General features: G+C 43.5%; 1 protein-coding gene and 1 long non-coding RNA gene across 2 annotated transcripts; both read right to left on the bottom strand.

Moving 5' to 3' along the window:
- Nucleotides 1-869: 869 nt before the first annotated feature.
- Nucleotides 870-16,393, bottom strand: LOC122652780. Its single transcript, XR_006331644.1, has 3 exons — nt 16,278-16,393; nt 3,610-3,619; nt 870-881 (listed from the first exon to the last, which is right to left on the bottom strand). It is a non-coding gene; the product is annotated as an uncharacterized LOC122652780 (long non-coding RNA).
- Nucleotides 16,394-24,034: 7,641 nt separating this feature from the next.
- LOC122650046 (germin-like protein 9-3) lies at nt 24,035-24,835 on the bottom strand. The gene has a single exon (XM_043843343.1). The coding sequence runs from the start codon at nt 24,787-24,789 to the stop codon at nt 24,172-24,174; it is 618 nt and encodes a 205-aa protein (XP_043699278.1). The 5' UTR covers nt 24,790-24,835; the 3' UTR covers nt 24,035-24,171.
- Between the last annotated feature and the right edge of the window lie 612 nt (nt 24,836-25,447).

Genomic DNA, 25,447 nt, shown 5'->3' with positions numbered 1-25,447 from the left:
GTAAGCTGATTCTCAGTGGGGCTTGCACTGGGGTTTGACCCTTGGTTAGGGTATTATCCCCCACATGCCCTTTAGAGGTTTTTACATACTTTTTCAGAGGTGGGTCCCCCTGTTATGGGGAGGAGAGAGATTACCTGGGGTCCAGGCCATACATCATGCTATGAGCTGTGCAAGTGCAGGGGTCTGCTATCCATCTTCTGACAGGTATATAGGGGAACCTGTACAAAGTCTTCTCATTGATCCCATTGACTGGAGTGATACTCCACAGTGTTCTTGGTTGCCTGGTCAGGGGTTCCTACCCTTTAATCAAAAACCCAACCAGTCAAGAGCAGGGTTTGACATTTCTCCCCACCTTACAAAAATTTCATCCTCAAAATTTGCTTACCTTGCAATCCAAAAAGTTAAGGATACTTCTCCTTCATTTCTTCTTCAAGCTCCCATGAAGCCTCTTCCATCGGGTTGTTTCCCCATCGAAACTTTACAAAAGCGACGGTGCGGTTACGGAGGTTATGCTCCTTCCTGTCCAATATCTCCGTAGGTTGCTCTTCGTAAGTCATATCCACATCCAACTACTCAGGCTCAGTTGTCAGCACATGTGTCGGGTTATTAATGTACATCCTCAGCATTGACACATGAAAAACATCGTGGACGCCTACAAAGATGGTGGTAGTGCCAATCGGTATGCTACAGGTCCCACCTTATTAAGAATTTCGTAAGGACCGATGAATCTTGGGCTCAACTTGCTCTTCTTGTTGAAATGTAGCAATCCTTTAGTTGGAGATACTCAAAGGAATACCTTTTCTCCGATCTCAAACTTAATGTCCTTCCTTCGGTTATCCGCATAACTTTTCTATCTTGACTGGGCTGCCTTGATCTTTTCTCTTATGACATCCACCTTGTCGCAGGTCGCTTGTATCATCTCTGGTCCGAGATATCTTCGTTCGTCGACTTCATCCCAATATAGCGGGTTTGGCACTTCCAACCATAGAGTGCTTCGAATGGTGCCATGCCAATGGTGGAGTGGTAGCTATTATTGTATGCAAATTCCACCAGTGATATGTGGGCATCCCAACTATCGTTCATCTCTAAAATACAGGCCCTGAGCATATCTTCTAGAGTTTGGATAGTTCTCTCTGACTGTCCGTCTGTCTGCGGATGGAAAGCTGTACTAAGATTTAGTTGAGATCCCAATGCCTTTTGTAGACTTCTCCAAAACATTGAGGTAAATCGAGGATCTCGGTCAGACACAATACTGACAGGCACCCCATGTAGGCGGATGATGTTTTCAATGTATATTTGGGCAAGCTTCTCCATTAGGTAACTTATCTTGATTGGTATGAAGTGTGCCACTTTCGTTAGTCCATCTACAATCACCCAAATTGCATTCATGCCCTTGCTGGTGTCGGGCAGGTTTGTCACAAAATCCATAGTTATCCTTTCCCACTTCCATTCAGGTATGGGTAGTGACTGTAATAGATCATACGGTCAGTGTCTCTCTGCTTTTATCTGTTGACAGGGGAGGCACTTGGACACGTATATGGCTATGGTTACTTTCATTCCCGTCTACCAGTAATACATCTTCAAATCCTGGTACATCTTTGTACTTCCGGGATGGATTGTATAGGGTGAACTGTGCGCCTCTTTAAGAATTCATTCTTGGACATCATAATCATCAGGCACGTACAATCTGTCTTGAAATTTCAGTGCATCACCATGCGCCAAAGAAAAATCCAGGTCCTTATGGACTCCTTGCTGTACTTCTCAAATAATCTTGGCCATCTCAGGGTCCAATGGTTGTTTCGCAATTACCTCTTCTCGTATCAACGGCTGCAGATCCATGGCTGCTAATTGCATAGCCGTTCCTTTGATCATGAGTTCCAGATTGAATTTTTGAGCTTCTTCTACCAATCGTTCACTTATGGCTAAAGAAGCAAGGGATGCGGTCTGAGATTTTTTGCTTAATGCATCCGCAATGACGTTGGCCTTGCCGGGGTGGTACTGGATTTCACAATCATAGTCTTTTACCAGTTCTAACCACCGCCTCTGTCTCATGTTCAGCTCCTTCTGGGTGAAGAAACACTTCAGACTTTTATGATCGCTGAAGATTTCACTCTTTTCACCATATAGGTAATGCCGCCATATCTTCAACGCAAAAACTACCACTGCCAACTCTAAGTCATGAGTGGGGTAGTTCTTCTCGTGTTCTTTTAATTGTCTGGAGGTGTAGGCAACAACCTTTCCTTTCTGCATCAAGACACCACCCAATCCTGTCCTGGATGCGTCGGTGTATACCACCATTCCTCCGGGGCCTTCTGGAATGCTCAGGACCGGAGCTGTCACCAATCAGTTTTTCAATTCCTAAAAACTTTCCTCGCATGCTTCATTCCATTCAAACTTGGCTCCCTTATTTGTAAGTTTTGTCATGGGTGCCAAAATCCGTGAGAAATTTTTAATAAATCGTCGGTAGTAACCGGCCAAACCTAAGAAACTTCAAATCTCAGTGGCACTCTTTAGAGTTTCCCACTCGAGAACTGCTTTTACCTTTCCTGGATCCACTTTAATGCCGTCTTTGGTGGCGATGTGTCCCAGGGACCTAATCTAATGAAGCCAAAATTCACATTTACTGAATTTGACGAAGAGCTGGTGTTCACGCAACCGCTACAATATAAAAGTAAGGTGTCGCACGTGTTCTTCCTCATTCTTGGAGTACACTAGGATGTCATCAATAAATACTATAACAAACTTATCCAGCACGTCATGGAATACTCTATTCATCATGTCCATGAATGCTGCCGGGGCATTGGTTAGTCCGAACGACAAAACCAGGAATTCGTATTGCCCATATCGAGTTCTAAATGTCGTCTTATGGATATCACTGCTCTTGATCTTCAACTGATGGTATCCCGACCTAAGATCAATTTTGGAGAAAACTCATGCTCCTTGTAACTGATCAAATAGGTCATCGATACGTAGCAGCGGATATCAATTCTTAATAGTTAGCTTATTCAACTCGCAGTAGTTGATACACAGCTGCATACTACCATCTTTCTTCTTAACAAACAGCACAGGTGCTCCCCAGGGTGATACGCTGGGTCGCATAAATCCCTTCTTCAGCAGGTCCTGAAGTTGAACCTGCAACTCCTTCAGTTTGATTGGCCCCATTCTGTACGGTGCCTTGGATACCAGTGCTGCACTAGGAATTAGATCAATCGCGAATTCTATATCGCGGTCAGGCGGTAGCTTTGTTAGATCTTTCGAAAAGACATCAGGAAATTCCCTGACGACTTCTAGTTCTTCCAAAGGTTTTATCTTTGCCTCCATGTCTAACACCGTGGCCAAAAAGCCTTGACATCCATCGTCAAGCAACTTGCGCGCTTGGAGAGGTGATAAGGTTATTCTCCTGGATTTCTTCCTTGGTTCACTTTGATAAGTTAAGATTGACCCATCCTCTAACTTAAACATTAGCTTCTTTTTCGCACACAAGACATTTGCACTGTAGGTGGATAACCAATCCATGCCCAATATCACGTCAAAATCCTTCATGTCGATCTTTATCAATCGTGCGGCTAAATTCTTCCCACAAATCTTTATTTGACAGGGATCGTATACCTCTTTCAAACTTATGTCTCTACCTGTCAGTGTGCTGACTACTAATTCATGCCCAATGTCTCTTGATCAGTCTGTCATCCTACTCGCAAAAGTTGAGGAGACGAAAGAGTTGGTTGCGCCCGAGTTAAATAATACTCGCGTGGGTATGGTTGAGACATTCAGGGTACCTAGGGTTTGTAGGTAGTTTAGGTTACATGAAGTAAGCCAATTATTCCCTGTAGTTAAGTAGTGTTCAGCAAACTTACCTGTTAGTACGTTGGGGTTTGCCTCAGCTTCTTCATTTGTCAAAGCGTACACCTTTCCTCATGTTTGATTGTCCCATGGCTGGAAGGACCTAGCGTAGGGCTGATTCGGCGAGTTGTTGCCGTACCCACACGTTCTACAATCTCTGGCCATATGCCCTTCCTTGTTGCACAAGTAACACTTAAAGGGTGGAGCAGCAGGTGTTGAGGCTTGGCTCACTTGACTTGTTACTGGTCGGGCTGGCGAAGCTGCTGTTGTCGCTTGACTCGTGATCGATTGAGCAGGTCGATTAAATGTGGGGCAGAAAGGGTTCTGACTCACGTTCGGCCTATGATACAGAGTCGAATTTGGGCTTGAACTTGTTCCTCGATAAACTTTATTTGGCCACCCAAAAGTTTGAAAATTATTTGGCCTTTTGTTCAACCCAGGCGACGTCACAGCCTTTTCTTTCTCCTTTTCCTTAAACCTATCTTCCATTGTCTTCGCCTTGTCGACCATTTGAGCATAATCCCGAATGCCCATGATTGACAGTACTGATCCAATATCACTTTTGAGTCCCTTCTCAAATTTCTTAGCCTTACTAACTTCCCCCTTTAGATGTTATGGAGCAAAATGGAACAGGTCTTCGAATCGCTGTTGGTAATCCAACACTGACTTGGTTCCTTGCACCAGTGCAATGAATTCAGCTTCTTTACTGTCCCTGAAGCTCTCTAGGAAGTAGTTCTTGAAGAAGACTTCTTTGAATTGCATCCACGTGGGATTTGGGTGTGCAGCTTCCAAGTTAGGCTTAGTAGCTTTCCACCAAGCTTCGACTTCATTCTGCAACTGATAACCCGCACATATAATCTTTTGTGCGTCCGTGCACTCAAGTACTTCAAATGCCTTTTCTAGGGCGCTGATCCACCGTTTCGGCTGCATTGCCTCAGAAGTTATTTTGGAGAATGCAGGCGATTGGAGCTTCTTGAATCTCTCCATAACCTTGGCAGTGCACAGGCGGTGCAAATAGTATGGTCCGGTTGGGTGGTGGTGGTGGCACAGCACGTTCATACATCATGGTTGCAAACTGTGTGGACATTTGACCAAGCAATTCTTATTGTTGTTGCATGGTCCGCATCATAGTGGTCATGAATGCAGTCACGTCGTCGGCTGCCACATTTGGCTGAGGTGCTGTAGCAGTGGCTTGTGAAGCCGCTGGTGCCTCTGACGAAGCAGCCAATGCTTCAGAATTTTGAGCCTCAGTTCTATTAGGCAGTTCAACTTCCGAAACAACTCGTGGTTGTGACTATCTTTTTTTTTTCTTCTTTGCTTATGTACTTTTCTTTGTTTGGGATGTATTTGATTTAGTGTTTTTTTTTATCAGCTATGTAATTATTGAATTTCAGTTCATGTAATTAAACTTATGTAGTGGCTTAGTCGCAGTCATCTTTTATTTAACGAAAATTATGTGCTTTGTTTATTTACATCTACCTCCCTTGTAGCTTTTAATTATTACTTGTTTTAATATTGGTAGTTTATTAACCCGAATTGCATAACGGCAATCCGCCAAATCCCACGGATCTAGAAGCAGTTATTACATTCATGGAACCACATTCATTCACTTAACCAAAGGCAAGATCAGAGTGCTGCAAAAAAACTACAATTTACAATTATAAAGAGAAAGTGTAGCAGTACAGGAATGAAAGTGATATATACATATATATAAAGTGTTCCGAAACATTCCCACCCCAGTACAACCCACAACAAACAACTACACAGCCGAAAGCTAAAAGAAAGAAATACAAACATATATATATACAGGGTGAGATAACTCAACCCCAAAAAGAAAATAGGAGAAACTACAACTGAACCTCAAGCAGCACGGGGATAAACTCCTAGACAAAACAAAAAGGAGTCCCCAAAACAAAAAGCATCAAATGCACTCTTCAACGGTCTTCGTCAATGACCACCAGGAATGCACGCATCATCGGCACGACCTCCGTCGGGGTCCATACCAAGATCATCATAACAACCAGGGCTCTCCTCCTCGTAACGAGCCTCCATGCTATAGTGGCATCGATCTACAAAATCATCAAAGAAAAACATATATAACAGAGTGTGAGCCCCACTGAGCTCATGAGCAAATATATCATCATGCATGCACGTGCAACCACAATCCACATGATCCTACATGATATGCAAGTCCGGATTATTTATTAGCCACCTAACAATATAACTAAGTCAGGTCTATTCTACTACAATCCCCAATACATGTATCCCTGGTGCCGGCTTGGTTACCTCTTCCCGCGATACACCCATTGAGTTGTCGAAGAGGACCAGTTAGCTCCCGCATTCGTTCACCAAGGTCAGCCCGACCAGCCCTCTGTGATTAACCCGTGGGACAATCCATTTCTTTTCTGGCTCGTAGCCCATATTCACCATTTCGGTGTTCTTTCATTCATTCACCATTCCGGTGTTCTTTCCATTTCTTTTCTCTTTTCTCATATACATATGGTCGCCCCCACAGGCATCCAACACCTTAACCCCTATTGGCAAGGGTGCATAGCACGGGTGATGAAACTTTAACCCCATGTCTATATGGCATCGTATGAGTCCGGTGGTGTCAACTGCATCCCATACTACGGGCTACCACAAGCCTCATTTCCAAGTTGACTACAGTGTCTGATCTAACATACACAGTCATTATATAAGAATTCACAGTGTTGATCAACAAACAGTCATTATGCAGTGATTTGAGTAATTTGAAACAGAAGTAAATAACATAGCATTTATAATTACAATTCTTAATTTCCGGCATAACATCATAATTACACATGCATATATGATAATATTATTCACTCACCTGAGTTGGGTTCTAAGACCTCGGTCTCAAACTCAGTTCCAATAGCAGTCTGGTTGTTGACCTCGAGCACGGAATCAAATCCTAAATATAAATTAGAAGGTGTCATATTGAGTTTTCAGTCTATCACTGGTAGTCCTAGGGTTAACCAAAGCTTACTGGGTTAACCTGGTTGTTCCATTGGTTCTCACTTGGAATCATTGGACCTTGGGTCTATGTCCCGGTGCATCATCCAATGTTAGTGGCACAGGGGTAAAATGGTAATTATCAGTGGCTGTACCTGACCCTAGGTCAGATTAGGTTCATAGTGCTGTCCACAGCTTGTTTGTGCCGTAGGACCAAGCACAGGCAGGGTTTCCTTCACCTACGGGGCCCCCTTGGGTTCCCAAGCATTCCCTTTATAAGGGCAGATGTGGGGAAGGGAATTTATGTCATTTCCCACCTTCCCACACTGTCCCACGGCCATTGGGTGAGGTTTCCCATGCCAGACTACAAAAATAGTAGCATATCCTTCACTGGGCGATGTCTCTAGGCGTTGGGTGCATCGCCCAGTGCCCTCAAATCGACAAAGGGCTGAGTTCCTAAGGTTGGGCTTCATAGGTTGTGTTCAAATTTGATCCCCATGCATGTTAGGGGGTCAGGTAGCCCTAGGGTTGATCTTCATTTTGATCTAAATGGATCCTCCATCAGGCCCACCATTTGGCTGCCAGGGGCTGCCCAGACAACCCAGTGAATAGTGTCAAAGGGTTTTCTTCAAGCATGAACCTCACTTTCAGCCACATGCAGGGCTGTAAATAGTTGTAATATGATGATTCATGGCTGCAATTATCTAGGGTTAGGTTTGTGCATCCATAGCTTGCATCCAGGGTTCCAAACAACAAGCCAGCAATGGATCTGAGCAGTGCAGCCATGCACAGCCAGATTTGGCTCTCAAGAACAGCATATCAGCCTATTAAAATTCAACAAAAAGCACAGATCTCCCATGCTCTATGCTTGCATGGCAGATCTGGAGCTGTTCAGGGCAAACCCTAGCTGTTCTAGGCTGCCCAGGGAGAAGGTAACCATTCAAAATTCAGGGATCTTAAGAGGGCAGCAGGGTTTTCATGAAAGTTTATACCTGCACAGGTGAGAGAAGCTCGATTCAAGCTTGGATGGGTGGCTTCCTTCTTCTTCTTCTTTCTTCTTCTCCTTCCTCTTTTTCCTCTCTTCTTTCTCTGCTTTCTCTCCTCATGGTTCCAACAGTGCTAAGGGCTCTAAATGAGCCCAAGGCCTTCCTATTTATAGGCCCAACCTACACTGAGGCCTGTTTGGCTATTAAGGCCCATTTTAAAAATGAGTTTTTAATCCGATTCTGAGTGATTCTGGGCACACTAGTGGGGACCACAGTGAACCAAGGGTATGAGGTGGTCCCTCAAACTCCCCTCTATCTATGGAGGGTGCCCATGTTCATGTTGGGTAGTCCCCATAATTAAAATCCATCAAAATATACTGTTTCACTCACTGGGCGATGTCTCTGGGCCTTGTCTGCATCGCCTAGTGCCATTGCCCCAAGATTTCAGCAAGCCGATTCTCAGTGGAGCTTGCACTGGGGTTTGACCCTTGGTTAGGGTATTGTCCCCCACATGCCCTTTAGAGGTTTTTACACACTTTTTCAGAGGTGGGTCCCCCTGTTATGGGGAGGAGAGAGATTATCGGGGGTCCAGGCCATACATCATGCTATGAGTTGTGCAAGTGTAGGGGTCTGCTGTCCATCTTCTGACAGGTATATAGGGGAACCTTTACAAAGTCTTCTCATTGATCCCATTGACTGGAGTGATACTCCACAGTGGTCCTGGTTTCCTGGTCAGGGGTTCCTGCCCTTCAATCAAAAATCCAACCAGTTAGGTGCAGGGTCTGACACTTCTCATTATCGTAATACTATCACATCAACAGGAGTACAGGCAAACAATGTTTGAACCCCAGGAGGAAGTCCGGCTGAGAAATATCAAAAAATCAGGTTCCTGCCAAACAATGTTTGAACACCAGGAGGAAGTCCGGTCGAGTAATGCCCAAAGATTAGGTTCCCGCCAAGTAATGTTCGAACGCCAGATGGAAATCCAGCCGAGCAATGCCCAAAGATCAGGTTCCTGCCAAGCAATGTTTGAACGCCAGGAGAAAATCCGGCTGAGCAATGCCTAAAGATTAGGTTCCTACCAAGTAATGTTTGAATGCCAGGAGGACATCCGGCCGAGCAATGCGTATAGATCAGGTTCCCTCCAAGCAATGTTCGAACACCAGGAGGAAATCCGACCGAGCAATCAGGTTCCCACCAAGCAATGTTCGAACACCAGGAGGAAATCCAATAGATCAATCAGGTTCCCCCCAAGCAATGTTTGAATGCCAAGAGGAAATCCCAAAGATCAGGTTCCCGCCAAGCAATGTTTGAACGCCAAGAGGAAATCTAGCTGAGCAATGTTTAAATATCAGAATCCCTATAGGTAAATGTTCAAACGCCAGGGAGAGACCCAACCAAGCAATGTTGCCCCATCAAGTAAGTACATGCTCGGGTAATGCCATATAAAATCTCAAAAAGGATTTACCAAATGGTTTGCCAAAGTATTGTTTCAAAATCCGTCGCCCATGACCAAAGTGATGGTAATTTTCGCTCATCGAATGGTTTTGTCGAAACGTGATTTTATCATTCAACTCTGTCACCTTTGAGCAAAGTGGAGGCGATGCATGCTCCTGGTGATAAAATCAGGCAATCTTTTATCTTTACCCTTCGTCTGCTGGCACAGGCCTCGGCCAAAGGGGGCAAACTGTAGATGCTGAACTTTGTCACCCCCCCCCCCCGATGATGACTACGATTGGATGCAGATGACTGGCAATGTCCCCAAAACTGACACTGTATCGAAAACCATCTCCACTCATCTCGTAAAGTGTATAACCATACGCATGACCTTCCCAGACAGCCCCAGATTGACCATGCAACTCCTAAGAGGTAGCATCACAGTCCCAGCCCAGCAAGGCAGTGCTCTGTACTGCACGGCCCCGCCACACGGTGCCGTAACTTGCACGGCCTTGCCATGCGTTGTGGCCTTGTCACGTGGTGTCATGGTCTACACGGCCCTATCGTGGGGTGCCACGTACTCCCGTGATGTGGCCCTACCGTGCGGCGTAGTGGCATGCACGGCCCTGCCATGATGCCACGTACGTGTGCGCTACGGCCCTACAGCGTACTCGCGCGCTGCAGCGTGGCTCTACCGTGCGTCCGCAGGCACCCAAAATCTATTTTTTCTCCATTTTTTCTCTATCGTGGCCCCACTATGCGACCCAACACTTTTTGCACGGTGCTGTCGAACCCAAAATTTTCTTATAAAAATCACCCCCCTCATTTGAAAGAGAGAAGTTTGTGGGAGAGGGGGCACCCCCAAAGCTCCAATTTTCCAGTTTTTCCTTGTTTTCCTTATTTCGAGGCTCTTCCCCAATCCGATTTCAAGCCTTCAAGCCTCGTCCCTCTATCTGAAGTCCGGGTTATCTGAGTCTAGCTTCTTCGACCCTTTCGTGCCCAAATCTGGGAAACCTCCCATGGCATAGCCACTCTGTCTGACCTTTGAGCCCCTAGTTTTCAAAGCCTTGGAACGTCGTTATTCTATCCGAGATTGTAAGATTCGATACTCGTAAGCCGTTACTCTGTCTGACAAAAGGGACAAAGCCAGTCTTTTGCCTCCACCTGAGCTAGGGGACGACGTTCGTTTTGCATAATTGCATTTATTTAAAGCATACATATATACATTTCTACCATTAACTTTTAATTTCAGGACAATGTAGTCCTCTCAATTACTCTCATGTAGTGTACAGTAGTTAGTATAACATATTTTAATTTAATTAAATTATTTGTGCATCATTATTTAGCCATACATATGGGAATAGGACATTCATGACGAGAGACTATTCGAAAACAAGCATCTAGTAGAAAGACTGGTTCATCCGGGTGAGGTGCGTGCCTAATACCTTCCCACTCTCGTAACCTGACCACTTATCCTGAATCTTTGACCAGACCAACCGAAGTCTCATATCCCTTCTAGGACTACACCAATAGATCCTAGGCCCTAATCCTAGGTGGCAACTCCATTTCATTTTATTGTATGACCCCATCCCTTGATAAATTGACACCATAACCCATCTGAGAAGATGCATTCCTTCTCTCCCTCAAACCGAGGACCCAGAAAACCCTGTTGTGTACCATCCCAGCGCCGAACGAGAAAAAATACTGATCCTCACACTTCCCGACAGTTTCTTGACGCAACAGCATTGAAGATGATATCTTCCCATTTCTAGTATTACATTAGTCCCATTTGTGTTTGCATCTGATGTACCCATTCCAATTTCTAATCATAAATATCAATATATAAATACTTCTCATTCTCTTTCTTATGAAGAAACTGTCTCTTCTTCTCTCTCCTTGCATAGAAAAGATATTCTCCCTCCATGTGAATAGTTGTTAGTGTAGTCATCTTTCTCTTTATTGATGATATAGCCCTCTCTTGTGGTTGTACATTCCATGTACAACCCAATCTCTTATTTCTGGCAACTGTTATCACATGTGATATGTAATCTCCTATTTCTGGAAACTGTTATCACATTCGATATGCAATCTGGGAAATCGTGATCACATGCGATATGGATTGCTCTCCAAATGGAAACTTCATCAACAATCTCTACCAATATGTAAATCATATATTCTGTGTAATCTTTGTTATTTGTTTCCTTATAAGTCTCAAGCTCTTGTAATCTTGTATATATTCCTCCATTGAGAAATCATAATTTTATGGAATAATATCAACTAAACATGGTATCTAGAGCCAACTTGCTCCAACGAGCTGCTCATCTCTAAATGAATTTTTTTTTCTCTACTCCTCTGAACGATCATGCCTGACTCCCCCACCCACTCCAGTAGTGCCTCTATTCTCAGCTAAGATCCTCCTTCTCTTGGTGGTGCAGCCCCCTCCTTCCACCATGCCCATCATTACATATCCTTGAAGCTCACCTACAAGAATTTTATTTTCTGGCAAACCCAGATTGAACCATTCTTGGCTGGCCAAGATCTTTTCAGCTACCTTGATGGAACGTTGCCTTGCCCTGTTGATCCCACCATTGCTGCTACCTGGCGTCATTAGGACTCCCTTCTCTGTAGTCTTCTCATCTCGTCTATTACTGAAGAGGTTTTCCCTCTCATTCTTGGGAAAACTACAAGCTGCGACATATGGCAATCTCTGTGCACTGCATTTTCTTTTCCTTCGGAAAGTCATCTGATGTCTCTCACCATGGGCATGCAAGATGTCACTTAAAAGCCTGACGAGTCTATTTCCTAGTTCCTCCAATGCGCCAAGTCCATCTCTGGCAAACTCAGTGCTGCTGGCCATCCACTGCACCCAATTGAATTTAATCTACATGTGTTTTGTGGTCTTAAGTCTGAATTCCGCTTTATGGTTGATTCTCTCTTAACCAGGATTGATGCTATTGCTTATGATGATCTTCACGCCATGCTTTTGAGTCACAAATTTCTTCATGGCTCTTCTTTGAAGAAGTTGACACTCTATGAATCTTCCACAACTGATTCATCTCCCGCTGCCAACATGGTCCAGCACTCCACCACCTCTCCTGTCTCCGGTTCTTCTTAGGGAAACCGTGAGGGTAGGGGATTTTACGGTAGGGGCCATGGTGGTTTCCCTCCCGGTACTGTAGGACAACAATACAATAGGTTCTATTGCACTTATTGTGGCCGCACCAACCACTCCATCGAGCATTGCTTTCTTTGCCTCAAACAAGGTTATCCACAGAGTTCTCCACAGTACCCTCCCACCCATGCACCACTTTCCCATTATACCTACCCCTTGGCTGCACCTTCCTATGTCCATTCCCAACCGCCTCTCCTCCCTAACCCGGCCTCACCCATACCTCTTCCATGGTACCCTGACACCGGCGCCTCTCACCATGTAACCCCTGACCTACAGACCTTTCCCCAATATAATGAATACACTGGTGGTGATCAGTTACAGGTTGCCAATGGTAAGGGCTTACTTATTTCCCATCGTGGTTCTACGTCTTGTCCTTCTCACTCTTCTAAAATTTTTTACTTGAATAATGTTTTGCATGTTCCTTCTATTACGAAGCAATTACTTTCTATTCAATAGTTTGCTTGATGATATAGCCCTCTCTTGTGGTTGTACATTCAACTACTGACTTTTCCTCCCCCCCTATTCTCTAAAGCAATAGTGACTTCAACCCAAGGGAGATCAGCAGAGAATACTTTTTTGGAATTATTCGGCCCTCGAGGTGAATGTTGCCCAAATGTCAACTCTACATCATCAGAAGCATTTTACTCTCCGGATTCAGATGGAGTAGCTTTGGTTGAGGAAGTAGGGGAATCACCAAATGATATCAATGGAGAAGGCTCAGATGCCCTATGTTGAGTAAGGGGGTGGTAGAAACAATATTGATAGCTCTAACGAGCCTGAAGGCACTGGAACCTCATGGTCTGGCAGGGGATGGGTAGCTATTTGGGGGAATAGTATTAGCACAACACCTTCAGCTAAACTGTGCTTCAGCTCACCAGAAGTGAGACAGTCATGGATGATTCATCACAATGTCTTACAAAAGCCAGTACCATGTCCTAGCCTCCGAGGATAATGACAAAAGCGAGAACTGACTTCATTGCCAGGCTGCATCAACTAGTTGGATGAAGGCAGAACGAGTCTACCAAAAGCGAAAATACATCGAACCATTTCTCTGTATCCTGAAGATCAACATTGTACTGAATAGGTTCGTCCCGAGCATGCCTGTTGTCAGAACCATAGGGCTTTTTAAGATCACTCCATCCCCCAAGGTACTAAAGTGAGGACCTTGCTCAAAGGTTTCCACCGCATATAAATGAAATCAATAAGTGGGAACGAGAACGAGGCTTTTTGCTCTTTGATCACTTCCTCGAACGTAGTAGCACATTCGATGAGTTTGGTGAAAGCAGTAATCCCGACCAAAACGAGGGCACATTTGAGATTCAAATGTCACCATGAAACTTGATAGCACCTATTTTTCTTCAGAAGATGGCTTTTCCAACTGTAAGGCCAGAGTATGGAACCGAGACAAATAGTCAGTCTTCCAATTTCTCACTCATTTTTGGTCTACATCTGCGGCCATGGTGACTTCTTTCTTTTTGGTATCAAACCTTTTTTTTTTGCAGAATACATCAGTCATTTGCTACCAGGAAAAGATGGATACAGGTAGCTAGCTAGTGTACCACGTAAAAACAGTTTTTGTGAGGGAGAAAGGGCGGGCGAAGAGCATCACTTTTTCTTTTCTCGGAGAGGGCTAGGTTGATCATCTCAGAAGGGAAGAAACATTTGATGATTCTAAGAAGAAAATAAACAATGGTATTGCTGGATGCTTGAGGAGAGAAGGAATAAACATATCCAATACTTCTCACTCCCAACCCAGGATCATGCTTCAAAACGAGCTTCAAAGCAAAGAATCACCGTCTTGAGTGAGACACGTGAAAGCCATTGTTTGTTGCTTTTTGCCTTTGCTGGGGTTCATTGGAACTATCCAATGTTTGCCCTTCTTCACTGCAAACATTTTTGTTTTGCCCTTTCTTTAGATTGAAGATCAAACTTCTAACCATCATCATATCTTATTCCCCAAAACCCCGGCTTAAGAGAGGATTCTGACTGCAGGAGCAGAACGGAAGTTTTTTACCTTATTTACTAAAAATTCTAAAAAAGGCCTTTCGCTCTATGATCAAGCTGACGGGGCCGGTTGAAAGCAAAGCATCAAAACTCTTTATCTTCTTTTTGGATTCATCAGTATTAGTCTCAAAGGTCTCAACGAGCCTACATTCCAGGAAGAAATAGATAGACGAAAAGCCTGCCATTAGAGTATGGAATTTCTAGTGGACGTTCAACACCAAGCCATTCATATATGGATTTTAGTGCTATCTTATCTCGCCTATCCTCTAGTGACTAGTGAATGAGGAAGGGCTTTAAAACTCTCTCTCAAGAGGGCTTCCCTTAAGCTTTTTCTTTGTTAAGTGCTTTGCTTGTCATGATGGGATTCTAGCTTAATAAGCTTCTTGTTGAGAAGGGCAAAAAGAATCTAGGATGGAACAGGTCGAGTAGTTCCTCAAAGCCATGGGTCATTGACGAAGGGGCCGCAGACTACATTAATTTAGCTAGGCTAAGAGACCAAAGACTCAACAGAAGTTTACAAGAAGAGAGAGTGTATCAGATTCCTTACGGTCGGTAAGCATGTACTTTTCAAGACCTTTTTATTGATTGAATGAAGCGTAGTGTTTATATATATTTTTTTGACTCCTCCAGTACGCCAAAAAGAGTAAGGGAAACTGAGACCGTAAAAATAGTCTTGTATTCACTTCTTTCCTTATTTTATGTATTTTCTATCTTCGGAAGATTGGGAAGTTCGCGTAGTCTAGCTGCTGGTCGTGCAAGCTACCTGAAATCTTGTTGCTAAGGTTGACAATCAGGATTGATGCTAGTTTTTTTTTGCCTAAGCTAACTTATTCTTTGTAGGGAAATTATACTAATATAGGAGAGTTGGAGCGTCGGACCATTTGAATCTCTTAATCGAAGGCCTAAGGCTGGCCGCTCCCAAGAGATGTAGAATTAGAAATTGGATGGAATAGTTAGTAGACGTGATAGCCATTCAAAACCTTAGGTTGAAAATACTATATGAAATACCAATTTTGTATGCTCCAGCTATGTTTGTTCCACAAGAGAACGGAAAGGAAGGATATAAAAACAAAAAATGCCGGCGAAGGCCAAAAAAACCTATTATTATTCTTCAAGGGCGAAGGTGTGGGGAAAGGCTTTTTATGAGTATAGGTGATGGGGGTTTTAGGATGAAGATGGCAATGATCTATCCCCCCCGGGAAGAGAGAGATTTTCCACCACTGCTAGCCACTACTAAAAGAGAGGGACCAACACTACTACTATAGAGAAAAGGAAGATCAAGACAATCCAGATAGATGGGAGATAGTCATAGTACCACCCGCTTCTTTGCCCACTAGGATCTCTACTTTGTTGATCATGAAGGAAAGAGAAATTTGGTGAATTGGATCGACCATCGAGGACTGTTGGATCGAGCTAATCAACAAAAGCATGGGTACCGTAAGCCATGCCCTGATAGGTATCACAAGATAGAGGTATTCCACTAAATAGGTAGCAGGCGAAGGCAGCTAGAACAGGGAGCATCAAACAGTATTGGTGTAGGGAGGAGTCTCAATAGAGCCAAAGAAAGCTGATCTACGACCACCCTGGGCTAGATAAGTTGATGATTTAACGAAGCCCCTTGGGCTGCAAGAGTGAAGGTAGGGAGGGTGACCATTGCTTTTTTTTTTTTTGCTTCTCAACCATTGTCTGGGAGATTGCCTTCCTGGTTGGAGGCAGCTAGGCGCAACTATTCCACTTGTCTTGTCTTGTCAGAAGGGATCACTGAATCTTCTTTTAGAGGTAGGCGCCCAAAAAACCTACTTTTAAAGAAAGGTACTCAATTTAAAGAAAGGCTGCTAAGTAGGATCGAAGGGCTCAGCTTCCACCAAGGCCAAATAGTGCCGGGAGTGGTAAGGAAGAAGTAGAGCGGTGGGATTCTGAAGAAAGAAAGACGTGAAAGGGGTTCCCGGGCTTTACTTACTCTTTTGGATTTGATTGGCTGATTTGCGGATATCGAGATGATGTAAGCGATAGGGCTTGTCATCAACACTCAATCTTAAAGTAGAGCGATGGAAGTAATTACAGTCTTTGGCTTTAGGAATAGTCTCTTTTGCTCTAGACTGGATATTGGATCTCTTTCTACCAAATCTGCTCCCCCCTTACTCCATAGGGCTGTTGCTTGTCCTTAACCTTAACTTACAGAGCTCAAGTCTTTTACTTGACAAGTTTATGCAAAGAAAGGGCTTTTCACTCGCAATACGGATCATGTTTATTCTGATGCGCTAACGCGCTCTTCAAATTGACATCAATCCCTCATGGGTTAAAGCTCTATCTGGTCAACTAAAGCTACTGTATTGACTTGCTTTGAAATTCTTCCTCCATGATTCATGGTTCTTAGGAAAGAAAAAGAGTATGGGTCCCCTAAAGAATCAAAATAGAATCAAATAGACAGCTATTTTGAATGATTTCAAGTGGAATGACGATTAGAATCAATAATTATAATATATACAATAGTGGAGAGAAATTCATTAGCAAACCCACGCCACAAACAGCAGTTGAGAATTGAACCTGCCTTGAGTAGGGGCTTTCCAAACAAGCATCCTGGGTAGCTCCAGAACTCACTATGCGTGTTGGCATGTGTGTTGCACCTACATGGGGAAGCGCACGTATGGCGTGCTCTCGCAGCCACTACTCTCTGAGCCACTCACTTTTGGTTCAAAAAGCGGCTGCGCTCCTTTTTCCAATCCACGATTGAAATCATTCTACTTTTCCGCTTCCCGGCCCCCCTTCTTCATCCATTCCTAAATGGATGAATGAAGGGGGCATAGAGGGCTGCCCAAGAGACTGACTATCGCTCTCTTTATCTCTTTATACGATTTATATATATATAGTAGCAGAGTGACTACTGATTTTTGCTCGTAGTTCCTCTCTCGTTAGTGTACTCGTGGTACTCGGTAGTGTGCTCGTGATATAGTACTCGTGCAACAACGCTTATGGCATGCTCACGCTGGTTGATTACAAGGCCCTATGCCTTGGTATAGTACAGGTGGTGGTCTCTCACTAGGGTGAAGTACAGCATAGGGGTTCTTACTCTGTGTCTCTGCATCCTGACCGCTTCTTGCTATGGGACTAGCGGGAGTGCCTGCATCTTGTTGTGAACTAGAATCTCCTTCACTCTTACAGCCCAATCTCTTATTTCTGGCAACTATTATCACATGCGATATGCAATCTAGGAAATCGTGATCACATGCGATATGGATTGCTCTCCAAATGAAAACTTCATCAACAATCTCTGTCAATATGTAAATCATATATTCTGTGTAATCTTTGTTATTTGTTTCCTTGTAAGTCTCAAGCTCTTGTAATCTTGTATATATTCCTCCAAGGAATCATAATTTTATGGAATAATATCAACTTAACACTCTTTGCGCTATAATTGTAAATTTGTTCAAGAACTATATTCCTTAGGAGGATTTACACTTGTGGATCATCAGGTAACTCTAAGCTTTACCATGTGATAGATTGAATACCCTAATGCTACTTGAGGTATGATCAATGGAATAATTTATTTTAATAAAGTCATCTTGGACCTACAAATAACAATGACACCGCTTAGCTAGCTATAATGCTTATATGACATATAGTTATGGTAGAATGGCAAATAGTTTTTTTCCTACCTTCAACCGTTAAACTTAAATTTTTTGGTCTTGTAAGAGTAATCTAAGAGTCTTTTATCAGCCAGAATACTAGTTCAGTCCTCAGGCTTATTAATGGAGGATCTAAGATGGGTTGGAAGGATCTTTTCCGGTGCAAACAGGCAGAAAAGAAAAAGCAGCAAAACGCCTGGAGAGACCGTATGCATCACCTTACTAGTTGGATTGAAGCAAGCTGTGGAGTTCCATTTGGATAAAGTGATCGTTTAATCCAACTCAAAACTTAAAAAAAGTGGTCGATCGTGGACAATTTTAACACAAAGAATGATAGGGGAAGTGGAGTACTAAGAACATTTTGTTTAGGGGAAGGTATTCCGGCAGATTCCATCAACAACGTAAAATAAGGAGGGATGGAGTTTTTATGTCATTTTGGATGAACATTTATGTCAATCGGACTGCATTTGATGTCAATACACATGTATGGCCTTGCATGAAAACTTTTACCTTTTGTTTAATGTTTTGGTGTTAATGACTCTTCTTCAATGTCGTGCGTTTTGCATTGTTAGAGTTCAAACTTTGATTTCATTACATTAATTTGATCTCCTCTCAATAGGAGAATATATAGAGATACAATTACATGATCACCATATATGGTAATGACTCACATAAAATATGGAAACTACACCTAGAGATATTACATTCTATATCACATGTGGAGCCAATCCTAACTTACCATACTTGGATGATTCTAACTTACTATTCTTGTGAAGATTTGATATCACATGTGAGACCGATTGCAACCTGCTATTTTGGAGAAATTTTATATCATATGTTATATGTTCCAACTTCATGAGAGAAAGATTGGAATACCCTTAACACAGCCCCTCAAGGTGGAGATTCCGGCACGCGAATCTTCAGCTTGTCTCGAATAAACTTGAATCAGGTAGTACCCAAAGGCTTAGTGAACGTGTCGGCCAGCTGGTCCTTGGTAGAAATAAATTGCACTTGGAGCTGGCGATTGGCAACCCGGTCTCGCACGAAGTGGAAATCGATTTCCACATGCTTCGTGCGAGCATGGAAAATCGGGTTCGTAGAGAGATAAGTAGCCCCTATGTTGTCACACCATAGGATCGGTGGACCTTTCAATGGAAACCCCAGCTCGCAGAAGAGAGATTCTAACCAAATAAGCTCGACTGCTGCATCAGCCAGCGACTTGTACTCCGCCTCAGTGGATGAGCTCGCCACGGTGCGCTATTTTCTTGATTTTCCAAGATATAAGATTATTTCCAAGAAATAGCAAAGCCACCAGTGGACTTGCGATCAGTGCTATCCCCAGCCCAGTCTGCATCAGAGAATGCCTGTAGAGAGTGTGAGGAACACCTTTCAAACAAAAGTCCATGTGTCCACGTATACTTCAAATAACGCAGGATGCGCTTAACCAATTGCCAGTGCTCAACCATGGGTGAGTGCATGTATTGACACACCCTGTTCACCGAGAAAGCCACATCAGGGCGTGTCAGGGTCACATATTGAAGCTCCCCAACGATGGAATGATACTCAGTGGGATTCGGCATGGCTGCACCCCCTGAGTCAGATGGGATCTTAGTGCTGGACATGGGTGTTGACACAGATTTGTAGTTATCCATTCCAGCTTTATGTAGCAAATCAGAAATATAACGTGCCTGACACAATAGCAACCCTTTTGAATGGGGCTGCACTTCAATCCCTAAGAAAAAGTGTAACAGGCCCAAATCCTTTATTGAGAACTCAGTAGTAAGCTGTTGAAGAAGAGAGCGAACTTCAGCCTGATCATTGCCTGTAATCAAAATATCATCCACATAAATTAAAATGTAGCAAACCTGGCATCCTTGACGATGAACAAAAAGAGATGTATCTGTCTTGGACCCCACAAATCCAAGCTGAATCAAAAATTTGGTAAGACGCTGGAACCACGCTCTTGGTGCCTACTTGAGACCATAAAGTGAACGCTCAAGCTTGCAGACATGGTTAGGCCGATTGAGATCAACAAAACCTGGAGGTTGTGTCATGTACACCTCCTCTTCAAGGTGGCCATGAAGAAAGGCATTGTGGATGTCCAACTGACGTATCTGCCAACCCTGCTATACGGCTATGGAGACAACACTGTGAATGGTTGTGGGCTTGACTACTGGGCTGAACGTTTCCCCATAGTCAAGCCCCTGCTGTTGATGGAACCCCTTCGCAACCAGCCTTGCCTTATAACGTTCTAAGCTCCCATCTGCCTTCCTCTTGATCCGGAATACCCACATGCACCCTATTAAATTTTGGTGGGATGCAGGGGGTACCAATTTCCATGTGCCATTCTTCAATAATGCATTAAACTCCTCGGACATTGCTGTTCGCCATTCTGCACTTTTAGAGGCCTGCATGTAACAAGTAGGCTCAACCAAAGCAGTAGAATCAGTAGTAGCAATATAAGCACCAGATCGATGAGTAATAGGGCCAGTGGAAGCATAGATGTCCTGAAGAGATCGGTATTTGGCAGGGGGGAAGGCAGTGAGGCTGGTGGTGACGGGCTGGGCTGGGGAGATGAGCTCGGTGGTGATGTAGGTGGGCTAGGCTGTGGAGAACGGTTTTGTGATGGTATGATTGGGCTGGGCTGTGGAGATGGATTTGGTGATGGTGGCAGCGGTATAAGTGATGGTATGGTGTTGTGGTGTGGTAAGGGTGCACCAATGGAAGATACACGAATAGGTGCTACCCCCCACGGCTGAGAAGAAGAAGAAGCCGCAGGTGCTGCACCAAGAATAGACTCAGTGAAAGGAAAAACTTGTTCATCAAAACGAACATGCCGGGCAATAATGAATTTGATTGTAGAAGGATTGAAACAAAGGTAAGCATAATGAGATGCACTATAACCCAAAAAAACACAAGGAGCAGAACGAAAATCCATCTTATGACTGCTATAAGGACGGAGATAAGGAAAACAACGGCACCCAAAAACACGGAAAATTTGTAATCAGGTACCCTATAATAAACCAACTAATATGGAGAAAGAGAATTTATGACTGAGGACGGCATTCGGTTGATGAGAAAGACAGCCGTTTCAAAAGGAAAATGCCAATATAACTGAGGAACACCACTCTGTGCAAGGAGTGTAAGCCCTGTCTCAACTATATGATGGTGATAGTGCTCAACACTCCCTTGCTGTTCATGGGTGTGGGGTGCAGATAACCAATGTGTAATACCCAATTGCTGGAAAATTTTTGGAAGGGTACGAAATTCCCCACCCCAATCGGTCTGGATAGATTTAACTTTGCGTTCAAAAATACGTTCAACCATGGATTTAAATTGCATAAAAACATTGAACACATCAGATTTGCGCACAAGGGGGTAAAACCAGATATATTTGGAATGATCATCAATAAAAATAATATAATATCTGTGTCCATTACAAGAAGCAGTAGGAGAAGGCCCCCAAACATCACTAAAGACAAGATCTAAAGGAAATAAACTACGGCTGCCAGTAACAGGTAATGTCAATCTACTAGCTTTTCCCAACTGGCATGCAGTACACAAAGAATTCAAACGAGAAGAAACAAAGTGCAAATTATTAGAATGAAGCATAAAGCGTAAAAGGCGCTCATACGGATGACCCAGACGACGATGCCAGAGATCAAGAGAACTGGAAACGGTAGCGTTTGCAGAAGGAGAAGAAGACACAAAAAGCTCATAGAGACCTCCCTTACTCGCTCCAGATAGCAGTATTAATTTGGTGACCTGATCCTTCACAAGAAAGTGAGACGGGTGAAACCTTTGCAAATTTATGAACAGAAAGAAGCCTTTTATTAATGTCAGGAACATGAAGAATATTATGTAAAGACAAAGAACGATTGGATGGAGTAGGAATGGAAGAATGACCAAGATGAGAGATGTGCAACCCCTAACCATCACCAACATGAAGCTGATCTGTACCATTATAATCATCGTACTGAGAGAACCCATGAAGATCAGGTGCCACATAATGTGTAGCACCGGAATCGGGATACCAAAGTAGGGAATTATTGTTCGGTGGTGTAGGCAGCAATGGTGGGTTGGGTTGTGGGTATGGAGGAATGGTGGTGGGATAGGAATAATTGGCTGTGGGAAATTGGCCAGATGGGTGATAGGGTTGGTTCATGGGGTTGGAGTAGGGTTGTTGCTGCCTATAGAAGCATCGATCAGTGCTATGGTTTGTGCACCTACAAATAGTGCACCAGAAATGGCCATAAGAGTGGCCACCATGTCCTCTAAAACCACGACCTCGACCACCACGGCCACCACGTCCACCGCGGTTAGCCGGGGCTGAAACAGAGTCAGAAGGTGAAGCAGTTCGTTGAGCATTATTCGCAAATGGCGATGCAGGTGTAGATGTTGGAGTCTCCGAGATGGCCAGCTTGCTTAAGAATGATCCATTGAGGAGCTCATGGCTGAGAAGCATCGCGTGCAAATCATCATATTCAATAGGATCCGTCCGAGTAAGGAGAGAAGAAACCATTGGACGGAAGTCAGGCTTTAAACCTCTAAAAATATGCAAGTTGAACTGGGTCGGACGCAGAGGTTGTCCCGAGGCAGCAAGCTCTGTAGCAATTGCTTTCGCTTGCTATAAGAACTGTGAAATTGACTCAGCCGGCTTTTGTTCCAGGTCTTGAAGGGCCATAGACAAGGACATAATACGGCTCTCTGAAGGAGCGGAGAAAGTAGTAGATAGTGTGGTCCATATGTCTCTGGTAGTTCGTTTGCCAAGCACCAAAGAAAACACCTCATCGGAAGGAGATGCAAGGAGAAGACTTCGTATCTTGGAGTCCTACCGACGCCAGTGAGTTGCTGCGGTTGGCTCGGTTGGACAGGTGAGGGTGCCATCGACATGACCAAAGAGGCCTAATCCATCGAGAAACGGCTCCACTTGAGTTTGCCAATAAAGAAAATTCTTTGAAGTTAATTTGATAGAGATATAGTGATGTACGTTGGGGAAGGAGGGAAGGCTGGGCACCTCGGTAGAGGAGGAGAGTGCCCCAACCACCGTAGAAGAGAAAGCTCCTTCCGTCATTGAAAAAAAAATTTAGAGAATAGAGAAGCTCGTTGGAGTTGAGGCTCTGATTACCATGTTAGAGTTCAAACTTTGATTTCATTACATTAATTTGATCTCCTCTCAATAGGAGAATATATAGAGATACAATTACATGATCACCATATATGGTAATGACTCGCATAAAATATGGAAACTACACCTAGAGATATTACATTCTATATCACATGTGGAGCCAATCCTAACTTGCCATACTTGGACGATTCTAACTTACTATTCTTGTGAAGATTTGATACCACATGTGAGACCGATTGCAACCTGCTATTTTGGAGAGATTTTATATCATATGTGATATGTTCCAATTTCATGAGAGAAAGACCGGAATACCCTTAACATGCATATAGAAATGAAGTTGGTGCCTATTTGATTGGAAGTATCATTATCCGCCATGGTCTGTTTGTGGGTGCTTCTTTTCATTGATGAAGCTGTGATTTACCAAACTCCATCGGATCTAGCTCTCCTCCAGCCGTGGCTGGAGCTGGAGGGTCCAGCGCTGAAAAACCACCCCAAAAACAGGGTGGGGGGATTGATCATTTCACCAGTAGGCCCAGGTGAGAACCACCTGTGAAATGACCAGCGCGCCCACCCCTATTTTTACTGTCGTTTTGCGGGGCTGGACCCTCCAGCTCCTGCTACGGCTGGAGGAAATCCATTTTCAATTCCATTTCACTGGTGGACCAAGTGGGACCCACCTGTGAAATGACCAGCCCAACCTTGTTTTTCTTGTCATTTTGTGGGGCTGGACCAACCCTCCAGCTCCCTCCACGGCTGGAGGAAATCCGTTTCCATCTCCATCTCCCCACCCATCTCCCCCCCCCCCCCCTAAAAAAAAAAACAAAACAAAACAAGAAAAACTGAAAAAGGATAAGTTCCAATATAGATGATAACTAGAGAAGAACTTTAGTACATGATGAATAAGAGTTTTCCCCTGGATGGCATGTGTTCTTCCCATTTATTTTATTTTATTTATTTACTTAACACGCTTCACAACTTAAAAAGTGATCAAGGAAGCAGATATCTTCAGCTTTGGTTACTGGTCTTGAGTTGCTGGAGAGTGTCAGCAGATATCTTGAAGGCCTTAGTGAGAACGTCATCAGGGATGCTTGATCCAAAGAGATTCTTAGGAAGGTTGACAGTACCAGCATTGGAGCTGGCAAATGCAGAAACAGCAACAGCCTTATTGGTCTTGTCAAAATTGGCTTGGTAGTGAGGCAATCCCTTGGGGAAGACATACACATCACCCTTTTGCAACACATTCTTGTAAAGTTTTCCATTGCTGTCTGTGGTTCCAACAGTTAAGGCACCATCCACCACAAACAATATCTCTGCTCCTCTTGGGTGAGTGTGAGGAACGTTCACAGCCCCAGTCTGGAATTCAAGTAGCTCCATGGACACTCCTGTACCATCAAGAGCTGGGAAATTGCTTACTGTAACAGCCTTACGGCCAAAGCCATTGCTTGAAGAAGAGGATGCTGCGCCTCCCCGTAAGCCAGTGTAAGTAAAGAAAACTCCGTCGAGCTTGCTTTCATCGGTTCCATCAGGGATAGAAAAATCAGAGACTAATTCAGGGTCTGAAGCATCAACTATGACAATGAATATGAAAGCAAGTGCTGCAAAAACAAAAACAGATTTTGCCATTTCCACTGAGTGTGCTTAGCTTAATTAGTACTTAGTGTGGATAAAACTAGTACTAAATGAAAGAGGCTATGCTGTGAATACTGAAAACCAAGGTTAGGGTATTTATAGTAGTAGATCTTAAGAGAATTACAGATAATGGAACACTATGAAAGTGGTTTTCCCCTTTGTAAACCACTAATACTATACTTAGTGATTTTCATCCTCACTAAGCACCTCATCACTCTAGTAAAATAAAAGGATTTATATATTGATTCTTATTCTATTGCTTATAATTATCTATTGTATTTACCATAATTGTTATCAATACCATTATGAATTTCAAAATATTAATGGAAGCTCAGTGTTTCATCAACACTAACCCCTGCTAGCGTGAGAAAGCATTTGCTACAAACCTATTTGTATGAAACCTCTGCCCTAAATTATTTATTTCCTTTTATTTTCCAAATTTTTTAATAGAATTTGTTTTTTTTTTTTTTTTTTTTTAAACCATTTTTGACCAGTCAAAAACAGAACCAGGTCCAATATTTTGGTTTCAATCTCCAGTCCAATTCTAACTTCTAAGAACTATCTGGGAGCATAATATTGGAGGGAGGTAGGCTCAATCCACTGGATGCTTTCAGTCTTTCACTGAATAAACAACAACGATAGATAGCAATAA

The sequence above is a fragment of the Telopea speciosissima genome, chromosome 2, assembly GCF_018873765.1.
Source record: "Telopea speciosissima isolate NSW1024214 ecotype Mountain lineage chromosome 2, Tspe_v1, whole genome shotgun sequence".
Classification (NCBI taxonomy): domain Eukaryota; kingdom Viridiplantae; phylum Streptophyta; class Magnoliopsida; order Proteales; family Proteaceae; genus Telopea; species Telopea speciosissima.
The sequence above is the reverse complement of the archived record's forward strand: the minus strand, read 5'-3'. Positions and strand labels throughout refer to the sequence as shown.